We start from the raw sequence: 23,792 nt of genomic DNA, 5'->3' as shown, positions 1-23,792 counted from the left end.
CATGAGATATATAGGTTTTTTACTACAATCCTTTGCAACGTTTCATTCAATTACGTCTCGGAAAGTTAACCAACAAAGTGTCAAGTTGTTTTATAATTACGACAACACACAAATTCTGTCTGGAAGTACACAAATATAGCTATTTCACTCAATTAATTGACATGTTTTGTTATTATAGTGGGTAAAATTTCAAAAAAGTCAGTCGCGTTACCGTGAGAATTGACTCGAGCTATGACTCGTTGAAATACATACACGACATTAGTTAAGACGTAGAGGCCGTTGAAAGCCAGATGGGGACCCGGTATAATTACGTCGAAGAGCCCCATATTTGCTTTTCCATTTCTAATTATCATATTGCAATGAAAATACACTATTCTTTGTTTCATTTTTCCTAGTCCCGTCTATCCTCCATATTCTTCGGGGTCCCTTATTGACCTCGGCTGACCTGAGGGCCACCTAACTTCACTTGGGAATGTAGTCAATGTACCCCCCTCCCCCTTCATCCTAATCAGACCTGCATGCAAGGGTACCGTCGATTAGTAGACAAGGAACTGGCTGACTTGCACACTCCCTTGAACTTTTAGCCTGATGATGTATAGTTTACTAAATGACCAAAAACCATGTGAACGTCATATATATGTTCTTTCGCCAAACTGATTACCTAAATAATATATTCATGTGAAATTAAATATCTCAAAATGTTGAATAATTATGTCATTTATAATTATTTATGCCATTCAAACCAATACCTACTATTTTAAACTGATGAAAACAGTTCGTCATCGAGGTAGACACTGTCACTAGCCACCGTTTTGATATCAAGTGTCATTTTGGCTCGGTTTTTATAGTTGTATAATGTATATGCTCGATATGCTTGTCACAAGGTTTCGTCTGTTGAGACCTTCAAATCATTCCCTTGTCTTTTGTATGCTACCAGTGAACCGTTCGATGTAATATTCAACCAGTAAATACAGTATTAACTGTATGCATGATTTGCCAAAAGAAGAGTTGCTTTTGATATCACACGCGAAACCACCTGGATACGATTTCCGCTTTAATAATTATCAAAAGTATTCGAATTCAGGATCTCCTGGCTCAAAATCGAATCATGTTCAAACGGTTTGATGTTGCATCAAGTTACGACAGAAAAAGGCGTTGATCTGCAGCCAAATAAAACCGGTGAGTGAGCCTACTCGAGAATACTAAAGGGTACAACACATTTAAACATGCAACTTACTGTACAACCACAAGTTAATTGGTTTAAGTTACTGTACAACAAGCAACAAACTACTGTACAACCACAACTGAAGTCGTTACTTTGGATCTAGAAAAAATATTTCTTAAATTAAGTTCTAGACTAATAACTCTGAACTAAAGAACTGATGACTTTTCTATTTCATCACTTTAACATTTTGAAGCAATCCATGTTTGCTAACTGTTCAAGTTTCAGAGAAAACAAATCTTCTGAAAAATCCAAGATCTGTTAATTGTTGAAAAGTGTGTGGTAATATGCCATATGTCATATTTCAATTCAAGTGAGGTATCGTTATTCAATGCAAGAAATATTTTAACCTATCCTTGCACCTGTTTGAAAGAGAATTGGAAACTTTATATAAGAAAACATTTAACATTTCGACGATAACCTACCGTTCCATTGTTCTTGTTTTGCTTTTTTCTTCTGCTTCTTCCTGATGCTTCAAGTCAGGAAGTTAGAGTGGAGTTACAGGTTTATAAATAGGTACCATTTATACAATATATTACTTTGATTCTAGAATACATTCCGTTGCAACAATAACTTTACTGAGAACCCCATTAAGGATTTGGTAGTAGAGTCCTTCTTGTGTTTTCTTTTCTTGAAATTTGAAGAGACAAATATTACCATGTAGGCTATTAGTCGATAATGTAGTGACAAACACGGGAATATAACATTGATGCAATAGCAGTCTCTGTTTACTTTCTAGATATCCCGAAATGGCTTCCAACACCCCTCTTCAGGACATGGCAGAGAACTTCTTCTTATGTTGTGTTTGCTTGGATCAATTTAAAGAACCTAAGCTGTTACCATGTCTTCATCGATATTGTAGTGACTGCTTGAAAACAGTCATTCAAGCCAGTCATGGCGAGACAATGAAATGTCCAATGTGTAAACAAGAATGTACTATACCAGATACTGGAGTGGAAGGTTTCAAAACAGATTTTCACACCAAAAGCATGCTTGAGTACATACAATTGCAGAAATCGTTTGAAAAGAAAGACATAAAGAAATGTATCAGCTGTTCAGAGATGAAAACAGCGACTGCATACTGCTTCAAATGTAAACACTTTTTATGTGACCAGTGTTCACAGTTTCATATGAGTAATCCAATGTTTACTGATCATCAGCCACACATTCTGAACTTGGGAACTATGGAAGCAAAGAGCCTAACACTTGAAAAATTAGCCGCGCTAACAGAAGATCCAAGGTGCCATATCCATTTAAAGCAGCAGGCACAGCTATGTTGTAGTACGTGTGGAAATATCCCAGTTTGTGTTACCTGTACCTACAGTAACCACAAAGGTCATGACCTACATGATGTAGCTGACTTCGCAAAGAAAGAAAGACAATCGCTTGCAATGAAGCTTTTAGAACTTAACAAATATAGAAGTCAATTATATGAATTACCAAACAAGGTTAATCTTGTTTTAAGGAAATTAACAGAAAACGTCTCGAAACAAACAGAAAATTTAAAAATGCAGTACCACCAAGAGGAAAGCAGAATCAAGGGAAGAATTGACAAAAGTACTAAAGAACGAGACACAGGCGCCAAAGATATAGAAAAAAGAAGAAGTAATGAAAAAAAGCAAATAGATATTAAAAGAGATGAAGATCTGAAGAAAATAAACCAGAAATATGATCATATTGTTGAAACAGCAGACAGAAAATTTGAAAAGGAGTTGAACGAGCTACAACACACATTCGACCAACTTGAGTCCGAACTTTTAAGCAAAACCGAAAGCTGTCGTGGTAACTTTAAAAACTTGGAAGCATCTAAAGAACTATTAACCACGCAAAACGAAAATAAACTTAAAGAAATATTGCATTACTGTGAACTATTGATCAAGCGATACGAAAGTTGTTCAGCAACGACTTCTTCTATTCTTGCATCTAACGACGAGTGGACAGGCGTTCAGTGTATACCAGATATCAGATCCGCTTGTGAATCTCTCATACTAGAAATGAAAAGGGAATTCCCAGAGTTACAAAGTTTATCTGATTTTGTCATCAGTGACATAACTAAAGTGACAGTTGACAAAGTCACAGTTATTGAAGAGGAAGTGTCTGTTGTTGATGTTGAAGGAGTCGTTGCTAAGAGATGGTGGATTTCTGGAATGACAGACACAGGGGATGGACGCATCGTCACAATCGGGAGTACTCCGTACACTGTGTTCTCATACGTTGCTCCTTCCCCCTGCATTGCCATCTTCAGCAGCAAAGGAAAGTTTATACAAGAAAGTCAGATTCCACCGGCTGGGTTGGAATCAGTACGTTATTGCTCTACTTTATCAAAGTTTAAAGTTGTAATAGTTAATTCAGATGAAATCGGTATTTACGATGTTCGCGATGGTTCATACTACAAGAGGAGCATCAGCAAGGTCACCACCAACAGGCGGTCATCTCGTCCGCATGTGAGCTGTGTAGCTACAGATCCTATCAACCAAAGCATCATTGTTGGTACATGGAGCAAATATGTGTATGTGTTTGATCACCAGCTGAGTTACAAATACACAACAACACTGCCAAATATGTGTGGGACATCGACGGATATTACTGCGCATAGAGGTAATCTCTTGGTCACTGACTACTATGATAGTAAGAGAGCATTTTCAGTCAAAATGGAGAACAGGTTGTATAAAAAGGTGTATGAATTTACCAAACCCAATCTTGATGATGGTGACTGGGGACCGTTTGGTGTTTGTACAGATAAGCTTGGATTCATTTACATAACGTGGAAAGCGTTTATCTCAGGAGAGGCGAGATGTATCCTGGTACAGTACAGTCAAGATGGCCGACAGCAACTGACAACAAGATCAATGGATAACGACAGCCAATGTGTGGCTACACTGGAGTCAGCTCAGACTGAGAAATTACTGGTGGTAACAGAACGAACCGGGAAACTGTATACATTTGGACTAGAGACCACGATCATTTGACAATGTTATTACTACTCTGCCAATGATGACCTGCCTGACCTGAAACCAATCGATATCATCAAAGCAAAATGGAATTAAAATGGAAAATGCAAGTTACGATTATTTCAAAATTTTATTTTCAAGCATGAGTAATAGATTATCGCGAGAGCCATGGGCAAACTCTTACTGTCATTTGCTAATGATATCATAGTTACCTCTTTCACACGTAATGATTTTAATTGATATACTACATTACATCCATCTATACATCATGACCAAAACCTTATTAGATCTTAGGTTAAACGTGCCTGAGACATGTAGATGTATCTTTTGCAAAGAAATCTCATGCATGTAATTACTGCACATTATTTCCTCGAAGTAGAATTTTCATATGTTGCATAAGTTGTCTTCGAACGTTGAGACTACCAAATGTTTACAATAAATTGAAATAAAGTATGAGCTTGTTTACAATTCGATATCGGTTCTTTCTTTCTGTGTATATACGATGGAAATCTGTTTCTATGCTTCCAAATCATGTTCTCGTCCGTGCCCATATGTAGACCAATTTAACTTTCTAGTTTGTTCATTGCTTTAAACCGCAGTTATATTTTTTTTCTATCAATAAAGGCCATTGATCTGCATATTGCTAAGGTCAAATCTACTGGATCATTTCGTTCATAAATCGAATCGTGACCGTAAATAAAGAATTCATATAGTTTTATACTTTCATTTTCAGTCTGTTAACTATTGACTTCTATAAAAGGTAGACGTAAAAACATATTAGAAAAAAGCTGTTGCAATTGATTGGTGATTTTCTGTTTTGCTGTTTTCGCCAAACTCGTGAGTAAAAGTTAAAGCTGGAGCGTCTATTGCGCAACAATTCATTGGGTCCATCACGAAATGATGTACAGCATCCAACGTTCAGCGTCTGCAAACGTGACCATCACGATACACCAACCTCACTTGTCGAAGAAACTGTACATATGCACACAAACCTGTGCACGGTATGGAGTTACACAGGTCCAAAGTTCATGTTAGTATAATAAATAATAATCATATGAATAATAACTAAACAAGATTGTACAATGAATGACTTTTTAGCAATCTGATTTGTTTCAACTGCTGATTCTTCATTCTACGTGTTGTTATTTATTCTCTTTTCCCCCTTTTTTGTGGGGGTGGGGGGGTATATATGTTATCAGTTATCACCAGTTCTTTCTTGTAACTTAATTTTAATAACTGTGACTCTCCAATCATGTTCGAATTATCCCATTGAAAAATTTGTAAGAATCTAATTTAAATATTCGTTACTGACTTTTATACAAACATAATATTAAATTTTTCATTTGCTCATCGCCATCTCTGCCTCTCTCTCTCTATCTCCATTAAATTTGACGGGATAGCTGGTTCCAGTGAATATAACCCGAATAGTTACTGGCTAATTTAACCACTTCTGGAACTTGGGGGCAAATGGGCTCACTTAGTTTTGAAACTTAGGGTAGAAGAAACATTTTACTATCGTGAAAGTAATCATATCCATTGATATTTATGTATACTATAAGGAAGAATATGTGTACTCTGTGCATGTTTTTCTTTTACGTTCATATGTCCATGTATATTCGAGTGTAGAAACATTTTGATAAGAAATAAGAGTTTAAAAGATTTTATGACCTAACCTTACTTTACCCTTTCGATGTCAATATTGAGGCGATTGTAAACTAAAAACACGATGAAACTATTAAGTTCAAGCAATAAGAATAAATCTCTAGAGCTCAGGTACTCGTCCAGAATAGTTCCACCAACCCAAGCAGAGGCTGACGGAAGAGGATGGAGTCTATAAGGGACGGAAGTTTGAGCAACAGTGGGAAATGTGACTTTCAAGAGCCAAACCTCAAAGATTCCCAACAAATAAAAACCTCGACGCATTCCGTTTCACAAATTTCCTATGAGATTTTTTGTTTTATTATTATAAATTATGAATTAATAATTTCATAAATGTTCACGAGTACCCGGAACCATTTTCTTTTTTCTATTTCTATTTAGAGGTCAAAAATCATTTAGGCGTTTTGTGGGTGCATCCGTGTATTGCCTGCACGGTTCTGGAGTCAACAAAATAGCGCAACTTTCTTACATTCTTTACTGTCGGAATGTAGGAATATGCCTTTCATTACACAACTGTTTCGTCAAAATTAATATATACGTCGCAAAGGGTTCTCATCCGTCTATAACAATGGTTCCTTGATAGTTTAATTTGACTCACCAATTCAAACCTTCCCTAGTTCGATTATATTTCACTTTCAGTCCGATAATAAAAACTAATAATCGACATAACACTTCTATGTATTTCATGCTAGTAATGAGTCATGTAATAAATCATTTCCTCATGACAATAATATATTAATCGTATGCATTATTAACTACAACAGAGTTTCTCTCGATATCACATGAGAAACCAGCCTGACTGACAGTGTAGGTTCTGTATATATTAAACCAAACGTGTTCGAATTGATAAGTTCCTATGGTTGAAAGAACGTATTTTGCACAGAACTTTGATGTCAGTAGGCATATATAAGTAAACAGAAACGTTGAGCGAGAGGACCAAAGAGAAGCACTCCTTAAAACATACATATACTGATACGGACGTCGCTTAACATGAATATGCCATTCACAGAGATCTAAAGAAAACTAAATTACCGACTAATCTACGCTCGTATTATCTAATTGATATTTTACTTCAACACGTTAGTTTCTTTGAGGTTATTAAAAATTGATATTTTATAGTAAAGGCCAAGTTTCAATTTTTAGGCCAAACTTAATTGCTTATGTTTATATTTACATTAGACAAGTTATAGAAAATAGTTAGTCATCCAATATAGTTGATGTCATGTATATTACTCCCAAACAAGGTTCGCATTTTGCGCCGTTTTTCACGATGTCACAGCAGATTACATACGACCAAACACTAAATGCATTGTTACCTATTGTTACGACCAAAAATCAACACAAAATTAATTAAAACTCACTTACCAAGCGATATTCTTGCACTAAATATTCCATCATTTTCAATTATATGTAATAGTATGTTCGATATGTTATTTGAAATTTTGTCATCAAACTCCTTCGCTAGGCTAGGATCGGTTATATTTTTAAATCTATGTTCTTTAGCCAGCTCAGCCCCGCCCGTTTCGTATATAATTTGTTACGTTACAAAATGCATATGTATGTCAAATTTTATAGTTGACCGATGTCGACAATTTACATACTTATATTCAATTAAGTGGCTCGCTCTGTTCCCTACGTGGTCCTCCGCGTTTTTCTTACATTGGGTCCGGACACATGCCTGGAATTTACGGCAACATGTTTTAACTTCATTCGTTCAGGACACACCACGGTCCATGGTCTATTACTAGTGTTTCCGGCTTTTGATTCACCTTTTCATTGAAATTATAATTTACCCTTGGATACTATATTATTTGACAAGAACCCACGTAATACCTATCTTGGACCCTGAATTACAATCTGTTACCGACTGCCCTGGGATGTGACAAACCGTACTAAGAGGAGCCCAGCGGAAGTCGGCCAATCAGAGGTACCCTACTCGCGCTAAGGCGTAAATATTAATCTTTTATTTACCGGTACATTAAGTCAGTCTTGTAGGATTTAAATCCCTCCGTTTTTGGTTTCGAGCAGAACAGGGATATTATGCGTTAGTTTAAACGTCTACTCCTTCTCGTCTTCGTAATTTCTTGTGTGCCCACATAGTATGTGCTCATCGTAACAGCATAGCTGTTCTGGAATCACAAAGAATTACGCCTGCCTCCCCAACGCAGGCTTTACCTTTCATTCCACGATATTAACGCCGTCGTTGCGTCAAGTGTAAAAGTAACAACTCGCACCACTTGTTGTAACTGAGCAACTGTTTGATGTTACATTGAACGGCGAATTGACGACAGAAGAACACGTCTGTAACGTACTACAAGCGACGAGTGAGACGAACAAAGGGAACCACCCCTTAAAAGAATGCAATGACGTCGCCAAATATGAATTAGCCAGAGAGGTATTGACACAAGTAATAGGCCTATTACTGACTAATACTAGGTTCGAATCATCTTATTGATATTCGTCTTTTAATATTTGTTTGTCATGTGCGTTGGTTTATATAACTTAGCAGGAAAACAGCTCTTGGTTGATGGCTCTGAACTCTATAGAGCTTAAAATGTAATATTGCCACATTGAAATTCGACATTTGTTTGTAAAGGTTTTCAAGCTGCAACAGGTTAGCTATTAAAGCCGACTGTTGTCGCATGAGTTGACTCTCAATATATGTCTTGGTGGTTTAAATATCACTAGTTCACCCCCCCCCCCTCTCACCCCATAGTCACTCAATTATATACCATATCGGCCAAAATGCGAAATAATATTTAATTTTGTCTACTTTTTCCAATGCCGTAATGTAATAATTCCTACTCAGTGGGAGTTGGGACATTTTATCAGATACACATTGTTTGATCTAATATTCAATGTCTGAAGTAGTTTGTAAAGCTAAAAGTGTTGTATTGACTACACAGGAATTCACCAAATGTGCATCTGTTTACTATCTAGATCTCTTAGATTTCGTGACAATGATGGCTACCAGTACCCTCTTCAGGACTTAGCAGAGAACTTCTTCTTGTGTTCTGTTTGCTTGGATCAATTCAAAGATGACCATTTAAAGTTCTATCGACATTAACATATATGTATCTTCGTCAACATACATGTTTGACTTTATAGTCTTTCTCTGTAGCATCTGACTCGCAAAATCTTACAGACTTCTACCCACCAATAGACAGGAAGGGAAAATGTTTGGACAGGTCGCCAAAGTCGTCATTTGGGGTCTTCCATTCAAGTCATTGACATGTTTTGCTATTATAATTGGTAAAACTTTCCGCACGTCAGTCGCGTCACCGTGAGGATTGATCCGACATATGACTCGTTGCAATACAGACACAACATCAATTAATACGTACGGGCCGTTGAAAGCCGTACGGATCCCCGGGTATTATTATGTCAAGGGAACCTATATTTGCTCTTGCATTGTTATTATCATATGACAATGAAAATACAGTATTCTTTATATCATTTTATTGAATGCGAACGTCATGCTTTTGCTCTTTCGCTAAACTGATTACTTAAATACTATATTCATGTGAAATTAAATATCTGAAAATCCTGGTTAATAATGTCATTTATCATAATTTGTGCCAGTCAAACCAACTCCTACTACATTAAACTGATGAAAACAGTTCGTCATCGATTAAACACAGGCACTGGCCGCTGTTTTCATATCTAGCGCCATTTTGCTCAGTATTGCAACCTTGACGAATGTAATTTCTCGATATATTTGTCACAAGGTCTGTTGTCACAAGGTCTGTTGTCACCTTCAACGTAATTCTTTGAAATTAGTTTTTATTCAAAGATTGGCTTGAATAGGTAACAATAGCTAGATAACAATGTCTTTTGTATGCTACTAGTGAACCGTTCGATGTAGTATTCCCCCAGTGATTACAGTTTTAATAGTATGCATGATTTTGCCAAACGAAGAGTTGCTTTTGATATCACACGGGAAATCAACTGGATACGATTTCCGCTTTTATAATTATCAGAAGTATTCGAATTCATGATCTCCTGGCTGAGAACCGATTCATGCTCAAACGGTTTGATGTTTCATTAGGATACGACATACAAGGGCGTTGATCTGCAGCAAAATATAACCGGTGAGTGGGAACTCGAGAATACAAAGGGTACCGCACATTTAAGCATTCAACTTACTGAACAACCACAAGTTAATTGGTTTAAGTTATTGTACAACAAGTTACAAACTATTGTATAAAACAACAATTGAAGTCGTTACTTTGAATCTAGAAAACAAGACATTTCTTTAAACTATACTAGACTGAATACTCTGAACTAATGAAATGATGGAGGTTCCATTTAATCACTTCAACATTTTGAAGCAAATTATTAAGATAAAGAAAAGTCCAAATTTGTTAACTGTACAATTTTCGGACAATAATTCTTCTGAACAATCCATTACCTGCTAAATTGTTGAAATTTGTGTACTTATATGCCACATGTCATATTTCAATTCAAGTGAGGTATCATTACTCAATGCAAGAAATTTACATGTTAACCTATCTATTCATCTGTTCGAAGTGAATTGAAAACTTTACATGAAAAAAAAAACACATTTTAACATTTCGTCGGCACCCTACCGTTACATTGTTCTTGTTGTTTTTTCTTCTGCTTCTTCTTGTTGCTTCCAGTCATGTAGTTAGAGTAGTGGGCCACTTACTGCTTTACTAAAGGCCTCTCAGACAAAGCATAGGAGACTCATCATACATTTAGGAAACACATCGGTCAGTTTAAATGTCAGTCCCCAGGTACAGGTTAATAATGAGGTAAAATTTATCAAATATATTTCTCTGATAACATTCTTGAATACATTCCGTAGCAACAATGACTTTACTGAAAACACCTTTAAGGATTTTGTAGAGAAGCTCTTCTTGTGATTTGTTTCCTTGAAATTAAAAGATACTGAATGTTACCATCTAGGCTGACCTCATTGCTATATATTACTTTGCGAGAAAACATTTATCGATTGATGGCTCGTAACCCTTTCGTCTTTTAAAATGTGATATTGCAACATTGAAAATCTACTTTTGTTTGTAGAAGTTGTCAATGATGAAATTATTGTAATGATGTTATTCCTACTCATTGGGACACTTAATTAGATGTTAGTTATTTGATCTTCATCTTCATCTTCATCTTAACATGAATATGCCATTCACAGAGATCTAAAGAAAACTAAATTACCGACTAATCTACGCTCGTATTATCTAATTGATATTTTACTTCAACACGTTAGTTTCTTTGAGGTTATTAAAAATTGATATTTTATAGTAAAGGCCAAGTTTCAATTTTTAGGCCAAACTTAATTGCTTATGTTTATATTTACATTAGACAAGTTATAGAAAATAGTTAGTCATCCAATATAGTTGATGTCATGTATATTACTCCCAAACAAGGTTCGCATTTTGCGCCGTTTTTCACGATGTCACAGCAGATTACATACGACCAAACACTAAATGCATTGTTACCTATTGTTACGACCAAAAATCAACACAAAATTAATTAAAACTCACTTACCAAGCGATATTCTTGCACTAAATATTCCATCATTTTCAATTATATGTAATAGTATGTTCGATATGTTATTTGAAATTTTGTCATCAAACTCCTTCGCTAGGCTAGGATCGGTTATATTTTTAAATCTATGTTCTTTAGCCAGCTCAGCCCCGCCCGTTTCGTATATAATTTGTTACGTTACAAAATGCATATGTATGTCAAATTTTATAGTTGACCGATGTCGACAATTTACATACTTATATTCAATTAAGTGGCTCGCTCTGTTCCCTACGTGGTCCTCCGCGTTTTTCTTACATTGGGTCCGGACACATGCCTGGAATTTACGGCAACATGTTTTAACTTCATTCGTTCAGGACACACCACGGTCCATGGTCTATTACTAGTGTTTCCGGCTTTTGATTCACCTTTTCATTGAAATTATAATTTACCCTTGGATACTATATTATTTGACAAGAACCCACGTAATACCTATCTTGGACCCTGAATTACAATCTGTTACCGACTGCCCTGGGATGTGACAAACCGTACTAAGAGGAGCCCAGCGGAAGTCGGCCAATCAGAGGTACCCTACTCGCGCTAAGGCGTAAATATTAATCTTTTATTTACCGGTACATTAAGTCAGTCTTGTAGGATTTAAATCCCTCCGTTTTTGGTTTCGAGCAGAACAGGGATATTATGCGTTAGTTTAAACGTCTACTCCTTCTCGTCTTCGTAATTTCTTGTGTGCCCACATAGTATGTGCTCATCGTAACAGCATAGCTGTTCTGGAATCACAAAGAATTACGCCTGCCTCCCCAACGCAGGCTTTACCTTTCATTCCACGATATTAACGCCGTCGTTGCGTCAAGTGTAAAAGTAACAACTCGCACCACTTGTTGTAACTGAGCAACTGTTTGATGTTACATTGAACGGCGAATTGACGACAGAAGAACACGTCTGTAACGTACTACAAGCGACGAGTGAGACGAACAAAGGGAACCACCCCTTAAAAGAATGCAATGACGTCGCCAAATATGAATTAGCCAGAGAGGTATTGACACAAGTAATAGGCCTATTACTGACTAATACTAGGTTCGAATCATCTTATTGATATTCGTCTTTTAATATTTGTTTGTCATGTGCGTTGGTTTATATAACTTAGCAGGAAAACAGCTCTTGGTTGATGGCTCTGAACTCTATAGAGCTTAAAATGTAATATTGCCACATTGAAATTCGACATTTGTTTGTAAAGGTTTTCAAGCTGCAACAGGTTAGCTATTAAAGCCGACTGTTGTCGCATGAGTTGACTCTCAATATATGTCTTGGTGGTTTAAATATCACTAGTTCACCCCCCCCCCCCTCTCACCCCATAGTCACTCAATTATATACCATATCGGCCAAAATGCGAAATAATATTTAATTTTGTCTACTTTTTCCAATGCCGTAATGTAATAATTCCTACTCAGTGGGAGTTGGGACATTTTATCAGATACACATTGTTTGATCTAATATTCAATGTCTGAAGTAGTTTGTAAAGCTAAAAGTGTTGTATTGACTACACAGGAATTCACCAAATGTGCATCTGTTTACTATCTAGATCTCTTAGATTTCGTGACAATGATGGCTACCAGCACCCTCTTCAGGACTTAGCAGAGAACTTCTTCTTGTGTTCTGTTTGCTTGGATCAATTCAAAGATGACCATTTAAAGTTCTATCGACATTAACATATATGTATCTTCGTCAACATACATGTTTGACTTTATAGTCTTTCTCTGTAGCATCTGACTCGCAAAATCTTACAGACTTCTACCCACCAATAGACAGGAAGGGAAAATGTTTGGACAGGTCGCCAAAGTCGTCATTTGGGGTCTTCCATTCAAGTCATTGACATGTTTTGCTATTATAATGGGTAAAACTTTCCGCACGTCAGTCGCGTCACCGTGAGGATTGATCCGACATATGACTCGTTGCAATACAGACACAACATCAATTAATACGTACGGGCCGTTGAAAGCCGTACGGATCCCCGGGTATTATTATGTCAAGGGAACCTATATTTGCTCTTGCATTGTTATTATCATATGACAATGAAAATACAGTATTCTTTATATCATTTTATTGAATGCGAACGTCATGCTTTTGCTCTTTCGCTAAACTGATTACTTAAATACTATATTCATGTGAAATTAAATATCTGAAAATCCTGGTTAATAATGTCATTTATCATAATTTGTGCCAGTCAAACCAACTCCTACTACATTAAACTGATGAAAACAGTTCGTCATCGATTAAACACAGGCACTGGCCGCTGTTTTCATATCTAGCGCCATTTTGCTCAGTATTGCAACCTTGACGAATGTAATTTCTCGATATATTTGTCACAAGGTCTGTTGTCACAAGGTCTGTTGTCACCTTCAACGTAATTCTTTGAAATTAGTTTTTATTCAAAGATTGGCTTGAATAGGTAACAATAGCTAGATAACAATGTCTTTTGTATGCTACTAGTGAACCGTTCGATGTAGTATTCCCCCAGTGATTACAGTTTTAATAGTATGCATGATTTTGCCAAACGAAGAGTTGCTTTTGATATCACACGGGAAATCAACTGGATACGATTTCCGCTTTTATAATTATCAGAAGTATTCGAATTCATGATCTCCTGGCTGAGAACCGATTCATGCTCAAACGGTTTGATGTTTCATTAGGATACGACATACAAGGGCGTTGATCTGCAGCAAAATATAACCGGTGAGTGGGAACTCGAGAATACAAAGGGTACCGCACATTTAAGCATTCAACTTACTGAACAACCACAAGTTAATTGGTTTAAGTTATTGTACAACAAGTTACAAACTATTGTATAAAACAACAATTGAAGTCGTTACTTTGAATCTAGAAAACAAGACATTTCTTTAAACTATACTAGACTGAATACTCTGAACTAATGAAATGATGGAGGTTCCATTTAATCACTTCAACATTTTGAAGCAAATTATTAAGATAAAGAAAAGTCCAAATTTGTTAACTGTACAATTTTCGGACAATAATTCTTCTGAACAATCCATTACCTGCTAAATTGTTGAAATTTGTGTACTTATATGCCACATGTCATATTTCAATTCAAGTGAGGTATCATTACTCAATGCAAGAAATTTACATGTTAACCTATCTATTCATCTGTTCGAAGTGAATTGAAAACTTTACATGAAAAAAAAAACACATTTTAACATTTCGTCGGCACCCTACCGTTACATTGTTCTTGTTGTTTTTTCTTCTGCTTCTTCTTGTTGCTTCCAGTCATGTAGTTAGAGTAGTGGGCCACTTACTGCTTTACTAAAGGCCTCTCAGACAAAGCATAGGAGACTCATCATACATTTAGGAAACACATCGGTCAGTTTAAATGTCAGTCCCCAGGTACAGGTTAATAATGAGGTAAAATTTATCAAATATATTTCTCTGATAACATTCTTGAATACATTCCGTAGCAACAATGACTTTACTGAAAACACCTTTAAGGATTTGGTAGAGAAGCTCTTCTTGTGATTTGTTTCCTTGAAATTAAAAGATACTGAATGTTACCATCTAGGCTGACCTCATTGCTATATATTACTTTGCGAGAAAACATTTATCGATTGATGGCTCGTAACCCTTTCGTCTTTTAAAATGTGATATTGCAACATTGAAAATCTACTTTTGTTTGTAGAAGTTGTCAATGATGAAATTATTGGAATGATGTTATTCCTACTCATTGGGACACTTAATTAGATGTTAGTTATTTGATCTTATACTCAATGTCTGAAATAGCTTGTAAAGCTACAAGTATATTATTGACTACACGGTAACTTACCATTAATGAATCTGTTTACTGTCTATAGATCTATTAGACAACGATGGCTACCAACACCCCTCTTAAGGACTTGGCAGATAACTTCTTCTTGTGTTCTGTTTGTTTGAATCAATTTAAAGAACCTAAGTTGTTACCATGTCTTCATCGATACTGTAGTGACTGCTTGAAAACAGTCATTCTGGCCAGTCGTGACGGGACAGTGAAATGTCCAATATGTAAACAACAATGTATTATACCAGATACTGGAGTGGAAGGTTTCAAGACAGATTTTCACACCAAGAGCATGCTTGAGTTCATACAATTGCAGAATTCGTTTGAAGAACAAGACTTAAAGAAATGTATCAGCTGTTCAGAGACAAAAACAGCGACTGCATACTGCTTCAAATGTAAACACTTTTTATGTGACCAGTGTTCACAGTTTCATATAAATAATTCAATGTTTATTGAGCATCAGCCACACATTCTAAAATTGGAAACTATGGAAGCAAAGAGCCTAACACTTGAAAAATTAGCCGCGCTAACAGAATATACGAGGTGCCATATCCATTTAAAGCAGCAAGCAAAGCTTTGTTGTAGTACATGTGGAAATATCCCAGTTTGCATTATCTGTACCTACAGTAACCACAAAGGTCATGACCTACATGATGTCGCTAACTTAGCACAGGTAGAAAGACAATCGCTTCACATGAAACTTTTTGAACTTAACAAATATAAAAGTCAATTATATGAATCACCAAAGAAGGTTAAACTTGCTATAAGGAAATTGACAGAAAATGTCTCGAGAAAAACAGAAATTCTGAAACAGCAGTATGATCAAGAGGAAAGCAAAATTAAGGAGAAAATTGAAAAAAATACACATGAACGAGAAGCAGGCGCCATCGACCTAGAAAAAAGAGGAAGAAATGAAAAAAGGCAAATAGATGTTAATAGGGAAGAAGAACTGAGGAAAGTAAACGAAAAATATGATCAAATTGTTAAAACAACAGACAGAAAATATGACAAGGAGTTAGAGGAGCTTCAGCACAAATTCGATTATTCTGAGTCCGAATTTTTAAGGAAACTCGAAAGCTGTCGTGTATATTTGGAATACTTGGAGTCATCTAAAACACTTTTAACACTGCAAAACGAAAATAAACTTAGACAAATATTGGGTCACTGTGAACGGGTGATTAAGCGATACGAGAATTTTACAGCAACGACTTCGTTTATTCTTGCATCGAACGACGAGTGGACATACGCTCAGTGTATACCAGATATCAAGTCCGCTTGTGAACCTCTCATACTAGAAATGAAAAGGGAATTTCCAGAGTTACAAAATTTATCTGATTTTGTCATCAGTGACATAACTAAAGTTACTGTGCACAAAGTCACAATTACTGAAGAGGAAGTGTCTGTTGTTGATGTTGAAGGAGTCAGAGCTAAGGGATGGTTGATCTCTGGAATGACAGACACAGGGGATGGACGCATCGTCATCACCGGGAGTACTCCGTACACTGTGTTCCCATACATAGCACCTTCCCCCTGCATTGCCATCGTCAACAGCAGGGGAAAGTTAATACGAGAACGTCAGATTCCACCAGTTGGGTTGGAACCAGTACGTTACTGCTGTACTTTATCAAAGTTTAAAGTTGCAACAGTTAATTCAGATAAAATCGGTATTTACGATGTTCGTGATGGTTCCTACCACAGGTGCAGCATCAGCAAGGTCACCAGCAAGTGGCCATCTCGTTCGCATGTGAGTTGCGTAACTACCGATCCTATCAACAACTACATCATTGTTGGTACAAACAGCAGATATGTGTATGTGTTTGATGATCAGCTGAATTACATTTACACAAAAGCACTACCAGATATGTGTGGGACACCGAGTAATATCACTGTACATGGAGGTAATCTCTTGGTCACTTGCTGGTGTAATAGGAGTGTATGTTCTGTCAAAATGCAGCCTCCGGAAAATAGGTTAGTGTATAAATTAACCAAACCTAATCTTGATGATGGTGACTGGGGACCGTTTGGTGTTTGTACAGATAAGCTTGGATTCATTTACATAATGTGGCGAACGATTATCTCAGGTAATGGGGGATGTATCCTGGTACAGTACAGTCAAGATGGCCGACAGCAACTGACAACAAGATCAATAGATAATGACAGCCAATGTGTGACTACACTGGAGTCAGCTCAGACTGAGAGATTACTGGTGGTAACAGAACGAACCGGGAAACTGTACACATTTGGACTAAAGACTACAATAATTTGACAATCGTGGTTATATAATTACTCTGCCAATGATGACCTGCCTGACCTGAAACCAGTCGATATCATCAAAGCAAAATGTAATTGAAATGAAAAATGCAAGTTACGATTATTTCAAAATTTTAAATCAAGCATGAGTAATAGATTACCGCGAGAGCCAAGGGCAAACTCTTACTGTCATTTGCTTATGATATCATAGTTACCTCTTTCACACGTAATGATTTTAATTGATATACTACATAACATCCATCTATACATAATGACCAAAACCTTATTGTACCTTAGGTTAAACGTGCCTGAGACATGTAGATGTATCTTTTGCAAGGAAATCTCATGCATGTAATTACTGCACATTATTTCCTCAAAGTAGAATTTTCATATGTTGCATAAGTTGTCTTCGAACGTTGAGACTACAAAATGTTTACAATAAATTGAAATAAAGTATGTGCTTGTTTAAAATTTGATATTGGTTTTTTTCATTCTGTGTATATACGATGCACATCTGTTCCTATGCTTCCAAACCATGTTCGCTCCGTGCCCATATCAATGTAACCCTTTGAAAGTGATGTGTTACTTTAATTATTGGTGGCGCTGTATATAATTAATTAGAGGGTTTACTGTTATTTTGTGCCACTGCACATGTCTAGGTTTTTGTTGCCTGGTAGCCATCTTTACTTGTGCAGCCTTGTTAGCCTTGCTATCCTCTGTAAGACATAGTTTACTTAGTTCCATTTGTCAGCTGGTGTTTTGTGGTTTTGTCGTGAGACCTTCTGCAGCAGATTACTTGGCAGCTCTCCAGGTACGGTTTTCCCTTTGTTTTAAGTTAATTTTGATAATAAAGTATTCACATCGAGTCCATGCGATGTGCTGTGTTTGTTAGTGTATTGTAGCGTACGTAGCAAGTTGTGTGTAGTGCCCAGCGGAGTGTCAGCATTGTTCGCTGATATAACTGAGCATTTGATTAGTTGATTAGTTGGTGAAAGACTAAATTGTTTACGGTGACCGTTGTTGAATAACGTTTACTGTGCGATAGATTATGTTTAGAATGTGGGGTTTTCTAAGATAAATAGTCTGTTTTGGCCTATAAGGCGATATAATTGTGTTATGGGAGCCCTTCTGTATTGGATGTTAGTATTAATAGCTAGGTTTGTTACGCTTAGCAATATGCCCATGAGTACAGAGACCTGAGCTTTGTGTTATATTCAAGTGGGGGCGTTATTGCAGAATACTGGTGATCCTCGTTTGTACACAAACGGGTATACTATTGTGATACGGGATTAGTACTGATTGAGAAAGGGTTATCTCATGTTTTACCGTGGAGTTTATACACCCTTGCAAGAAGTTCAATGTTGTATTATTTTAATATATTGATTTGGTCAGATTTAAAGTGTTTGGCAACAGTAGTTAAGCATATTGAAATATTTTAGATGTCATCGTAGTGGTAATGTTTTGTTACTGTTTGGTAACCTTCTCTCCAGACTGGTGTTGAGGACCGGTGCTCCATACTTTGAGGGTCGCAGGAACTTCGCCTGAGCCTGTGATGTCCGCGAACTGATCAGTTAGCGCGCGATATTAAGTAGGGGGAATTTGTATAGTCTAGCTGGGGATAAGTGCATGCAACGGGGGGTGTATTAATCTAGACGGGGGTAATTATCTCACTACGGTGGGATAGCATTCGTTGTTATTATATTAAGCAGTACAGTATTAAGTATTTAAGTGTATTAATCTAGAAGGGGGTTTATCTCACTACTGTGGGATAGCATTAATTGTTACTTTATTAAGCATTATCGTTTTAAGCATTTAAGTGTATACCACACCGTATTCAAACGGGGGAATTGATCTCTCCCGTCTCAATAATCGATTACCCTGACCGTATAAATTCAGTACGTGTTGGGACAATTTAATAACTTGGGTTTTGAGTCTTTATTTCTTCTGGGTTAGGGGGCTATTACTCTAACCTAAATAGAGGGCGGACGAACCAAGGGTTACATGTAGACCAATTTAACTTTCTAGTTTGTTCATTGCTTTAAACCGCAGTTGTACTTTTTTCTATCAATAAAGGCCATTGATCTGCATATTGCTAAGGTCAAATCTACTGGATCATTTCGTTCATAAATCGAATCGTGACCGTAAATAAAGAATCCATATAGTTTTATACTTTCATTTTCAGTCTGTTAACTATTGACTTCTATAATAGGTAGACGTAAAAACATATTAGAATAAAGCTGTTGCAATTGATTGGTGATTTTCTGTTTTGCTGTTTTCGCCACTCTCGTGAGTAAAAGTTAAAGCTGGAGCGTCTATTGCGCAACAATTCATTGGGTCCATCACGAAATGATGTACAGCATCCAACGTTCAGCGTCTGCAAACGTGACCATCACGATACACCAGCCTCACTTGTCGAAGAAACTGTACATATGCACACAAACCTGTGTACGGTATGGAGTTACACAGGTCTAAAGTTCATGTCAGTATAATAAATAATAATCATATGAATAATAACTAAACAAGAGTGTACAATGAATGACTTTTTAGCAATCCTGTTCTCTGTTTCGATGATTTGTTTCAACTGCTGATTCTTCATTCTACGTGTTGTTATTTATTCTCTTTCCCCCTTTTTTGTGTGTGTGTGTGGGGGGGGGGGGGGGTATATATGTTATCAGTTATCACCAGTTCATTCTTGTTAGTTAATTTTAATAGCTGTGACTCTCCAATAATGTTCGGATTATCCTATTGAAAAAATTAGTAAGAATCTAATTTGAATATTCGTTACTGACTTTTATACAAACATAATATTAAATTTTTCATTTGCTCATCGCCATCTCTGCCTCTCTCTCTATCTCCATTAAATTTGACGGGATAGCTGGTAGCAGTGAATATAACCCGAATTGTTACTGGCTAATTTAACCACTTCTGGAACTTGGGGGCAAATGGGCTCACTTAGTTTTGAAACTTAGGGTAGAAGAAACATTTTACTATCGTGAAAGTAATCAAATCCATTGATATTTATGTATACTATAAGGAAGAATATGTGTACCCTGTGCATGTTTTTCTTTTACGTTCATATGTCTATGTATATTCGAGTGTAGAAACATTTTGATAAGAAATAAGACTTTAAAAGATTTTATGACCTAACCTTACTTTACCCTTTCGATGTCAGTATTGAGGCGATTGTAAACTAAAAACATGATGAAACTATTAAGATCAAGCAATATGAATGAATCTCTAGAGTTCAGGTTCTCATCCGGAATAGTTCCACACCAACCCAAGCAGAGGCTGACGGAAGAGGATGTAGTCTAGAAGGGACGGAAGTTTGAGCGACAGTGGGAAATGTGACTTTCAAGAGCCAAACCACAAAATAACCTCAAAGATTCCCAACAAATAAAAACCTCCACGCATTCCGTTTCACAAATTTCCTACGAGATTTTTTGTTCTATTATTAATAAATTATGAATTAATAATTTAATAAATGTTCACGAGTACCCGGAACCATTTTCTTTTTTCTATTTCTATTTAGAGGTCAAAAATCATTTAGGCGTTTTGTGGGTGCATCCGTGTATTGCCTGCACGGTTCTGGAGTCAACGAAATAACGCAACTTTTTTTACATTCTTTACAGTCTGAATGTAGGAATATGCCTTTCATTACACAGCTGTTCCGTCAAAATGAATATATACGTCGCAAAGGGTTCCCATCCGTCTATACCAATGGTTCCTTGATAGTTTAATTTTACTCACCAATTCAAACCTTCCCTAGTTCGATTATATTTCACTTTCAGTCCGATAATAAAAAGCTAATAATCCACATAACACTTCTATGTATTTCATGCTAGTAATGAGTCATGTAATAAATCATTTCCTCATGACAATAATATATTAATCGTATGCATTATTAACTACAACAGAGTTTCTCTCGATATCACATGAGAAACCAGCCTGACTGACAGTGTAGGTTCTGTATATATTAAACCAAACGTGTTCGAATTGATAAGTTCCTATAGTTGAAAGAACGTATTTGCACAGAACTTTGATGTCAGTAGGCATATATAAGTAAACAGAAAACGTTGAGCGAGAGGACCAAAGAAAAGCACTCCTTAAAACATACATGTACTGATAAGGACGTCGCTTAACATGAATATGCCATGCACAGAGATCTAAAGAAAACTAAATTACCGACTTAATCTACGCTCGTATTATCTAATTGATATTTTACTTCAACGTTAGTTTATTTGAGGTTATTAAAAATTGATATTTCATAGTAAAGGCCAATTTTAAATTTTTAGGCAAAACTTAATTGCTTATGTTTATATTTACATTAGACTCATTTACCAAACGATATTCTTGCACTAAATATTCCATCGTTTTCTATTATATTTAAAAGTGTATTCGATATGTTATTTGAGTTTTTGTCAACCTACTCCTAGGCTAGGCTAGGCTAGGATCGATTACATTTTTAAATCTATGTTTTTTAGCCAGCCCAGCCCTGCCCATTTCGTATATAATTTGTTACGTTACAATATGCATATGTATGTGATTAGACGGTGCCGTACGTGAAATATGTACAGTACTGAATTAACAATCATTGTAATTCACTGTACTGCAGCAAAACATTAACGTTAGCCCTGGGCCGCATTTAACGACAGTCGTCAGTGAAAACGAAATATTCCCCAAAACTTTTGAAGACCGCTTTTTTATTATTATTATTATTTTTATATACAAAACGTGAACCCTGCTCACAAATATTTAAATGAAAAATATCTTCTGAAGGAGATAAAAGGAGATATTAAATCTTTAACGAATTTTCATATAATGAGTTAGTTTAAACATGGGGGTAAAACAGATTTGCGTATCCCAAAGAGTAGAAATGATATATCGAGTAATTAAAAGAAATCTTAAAGTTTGACTATTATTTACAAATTTGAGCCTTTCTATCATATAATTCGTAAGAAAGAAATCACCAATCTATCCTTTAATCCCTCATAACATACAGTGAAATGTGGAAGGGTGGGGGTGACAAAATGAACAAGATGCACGCTCTCGAGCAAATAAAACTTTAATTGAAGAATGGCTATTTAAATTTATGGCACAGGGAAACGGACCAGCCCATAGATCCAAAACTTTACACCACCTTTCGACTTCATTACCTAAGCTACGTGTTCCATCTTGAAAATTCACATTTTGGAAATACATTTTTTTCAGAATACGAATCAAACGTCCCAAGACGTCATAACAATACATCAACCAATGGTGCATTGCTATGCTAAGAGTTATAATTGTGAATAAGATAATGTGCTTATAATTATGATAATGCAGCACCGCAGGCACCTTTAACTTCTTCGGTGACGTCATTTATTTTATAGTTGACCGATGTCGACAATTTACATACTAATATTCAATTAAGTTGCTCGCTATGTTCTCTACGTGGTCCTCCGTGTTTCTCTTACATCCGGTCCGAACACATGCCTGGAATTTGCGGCAACATGGTTTAACTTCATAAGTTAAAGACACAACATATGGTCCATGGTCTATTTCTAGTGTTGCCTTCTTTTGATTCACCTTTTCATTGAACATACAATTTCCCCTTGGATACTATATTATTTGACAAGAACCCACCTAATACCTATCTTGGATCCTGATTTACAATATGTTACCGACTGCCCTGGGATGTGGCAAACCATATTAATGAGGAGGAACCCAGCGGAAGTCGGCCAACCAGAGGTACCCTACTCGCGCTAAGGCGTAAATATTAATCTTGCAATTACCGGTACATTAAGTCAGTCTTGTAGGATTTAAATCCCTCCGTTTTTGGTTTCAAGCAGGACAGATATTTTGCGTTAGTTTAAACGTCTACTCCATGTCGTCTACGTAATTTCTTGTGTGCCCTCATGTCTTAGTATGTGCTCATCGTAGAAGTATAGCTGTTCTGGAATCACAAAGAATTACGCCTGCCTCCCCAACGCAGGCTTTACCTTTCATTCCACGATATTAACGCCGTCGTTGCGTCAAGGGTAAAAGTAAAATCTCGAACCACTTGTAACTGAGCAACTGTTTGATGTTACATTGAACGGCGAAATTACGACAGAAGAAGACGTCTGTAACGTACTACAAACGATGAGTGAGACGACCAAAGGGAACCACCCCTTAAAAGAATGCAATGACGTCGCCAAATATGAATTAGCCAGAGAGGTATGGACTCCAGTAATAGGCCTTTTACTGACTAATACTAGGTTCTAATCATCTTATTGATATTCGTCTTTTAATATTTGTTTGTTATGTTCGTTGGTATATATAACTTATCAGGAAAACAGCTCTTGATTGATGGCTCTTAACCCTATATATAGCTTAAAATGTAATATTGCCA

General features: G+C 36.4%; 3 protein-coding genes across 4 annotated transcripts in view; all 3 read left to right on the top strand.

Annotated features, from left to right (window-relative positions):
- Window positions 1-23,792, top strand: part of LOC139961242 (ubiquitin carboxyl-terminal hydrolase BAP1-like) — a 228,619-nt gene that overhangs the window by 9,600 nt on the left and 195,227 nt on the right. The window lies entirely within an intron of this gene.
- Window positions 848-5,990, top strand: LOC139962054 (uncharacterized). The gene is made up of 2 exons (XM_071961893.1): window positions 848-1,179; window positions 1,962-5,990. Exon 2 carries the CDS (start codon window positions 1,972-1,974, stop codon window positions 4,189-4,191), a length of 2,220 nt encoding a protein of 739 aa, XP_071817994.1. The 5' UTR covers window positions 848-1,179; window positions 1,962-1,971; the 3' UTR covers window positions 4,192-5,990.
- On the top strand, window positions 13,901-20,049 carry LOC139962003 (uncharacterized). Of its 2 annotated transcripts, XM_071961788.1 has the most exons (4): window positions 13,901-14,082; window positions 14,632-14,724; window positions 15,210-18,233; window positions 18,913-20,049. In XM_071961788.1, exon 3 carries the CDS (start codon window positions 15,225-15,227, stop codon window positions 17,436-17,438), a length of 2,214 nt encoding a protein of 737 aa, XP_071817889.1. In that variant the 5' UTR covers window positions 13,901-14,082; window positions 14,632-14,724; window positions 15,210-15,224; the 3' UTR covers window positions 17,439-18,233; window positions 18,913-20,049. The 2 variants fall into 2 exon arrangements, with proteins under 2 accessions (XP_071817889.1, XP_071817888.1); XM_071961787.1 differs by lacking the exon at window positions 14,632-14,724.

This window comes from Apostichopus japonicus, chromosome 20 (genome assembly GCF_037975245.1).
Source record: "Apostichopus japonicus isolate 1M-3 chromosome 20, ASM3797524v1, whole genome shotgun sequence".
NCBI lineage: Eukaryota > Metazoa > Echinodermata > Holothuroidea > Aspidochirotida > Stichopodidae > Apostichopus > Apostichopus japonicus.
This window is presented reverse-complemented; position numbering and strand designations above follow the sequence as displayed.

Coding starts and splice junctions, on each gene's coding strand:
- LOC139962054 (XM_071961893.1), top strand. CDS start 1,972: ATGGCTTCCAACACCCCTCTTCAGGACATGGCAGAGAACTTCTTCTTA.
- LOC139962003 (XM_071961787.1), top strand. CDS start 15,225: ATGGCTACCAACACCCCTCTTAAGGACTTGGCAGATAACTTCTTCTTG.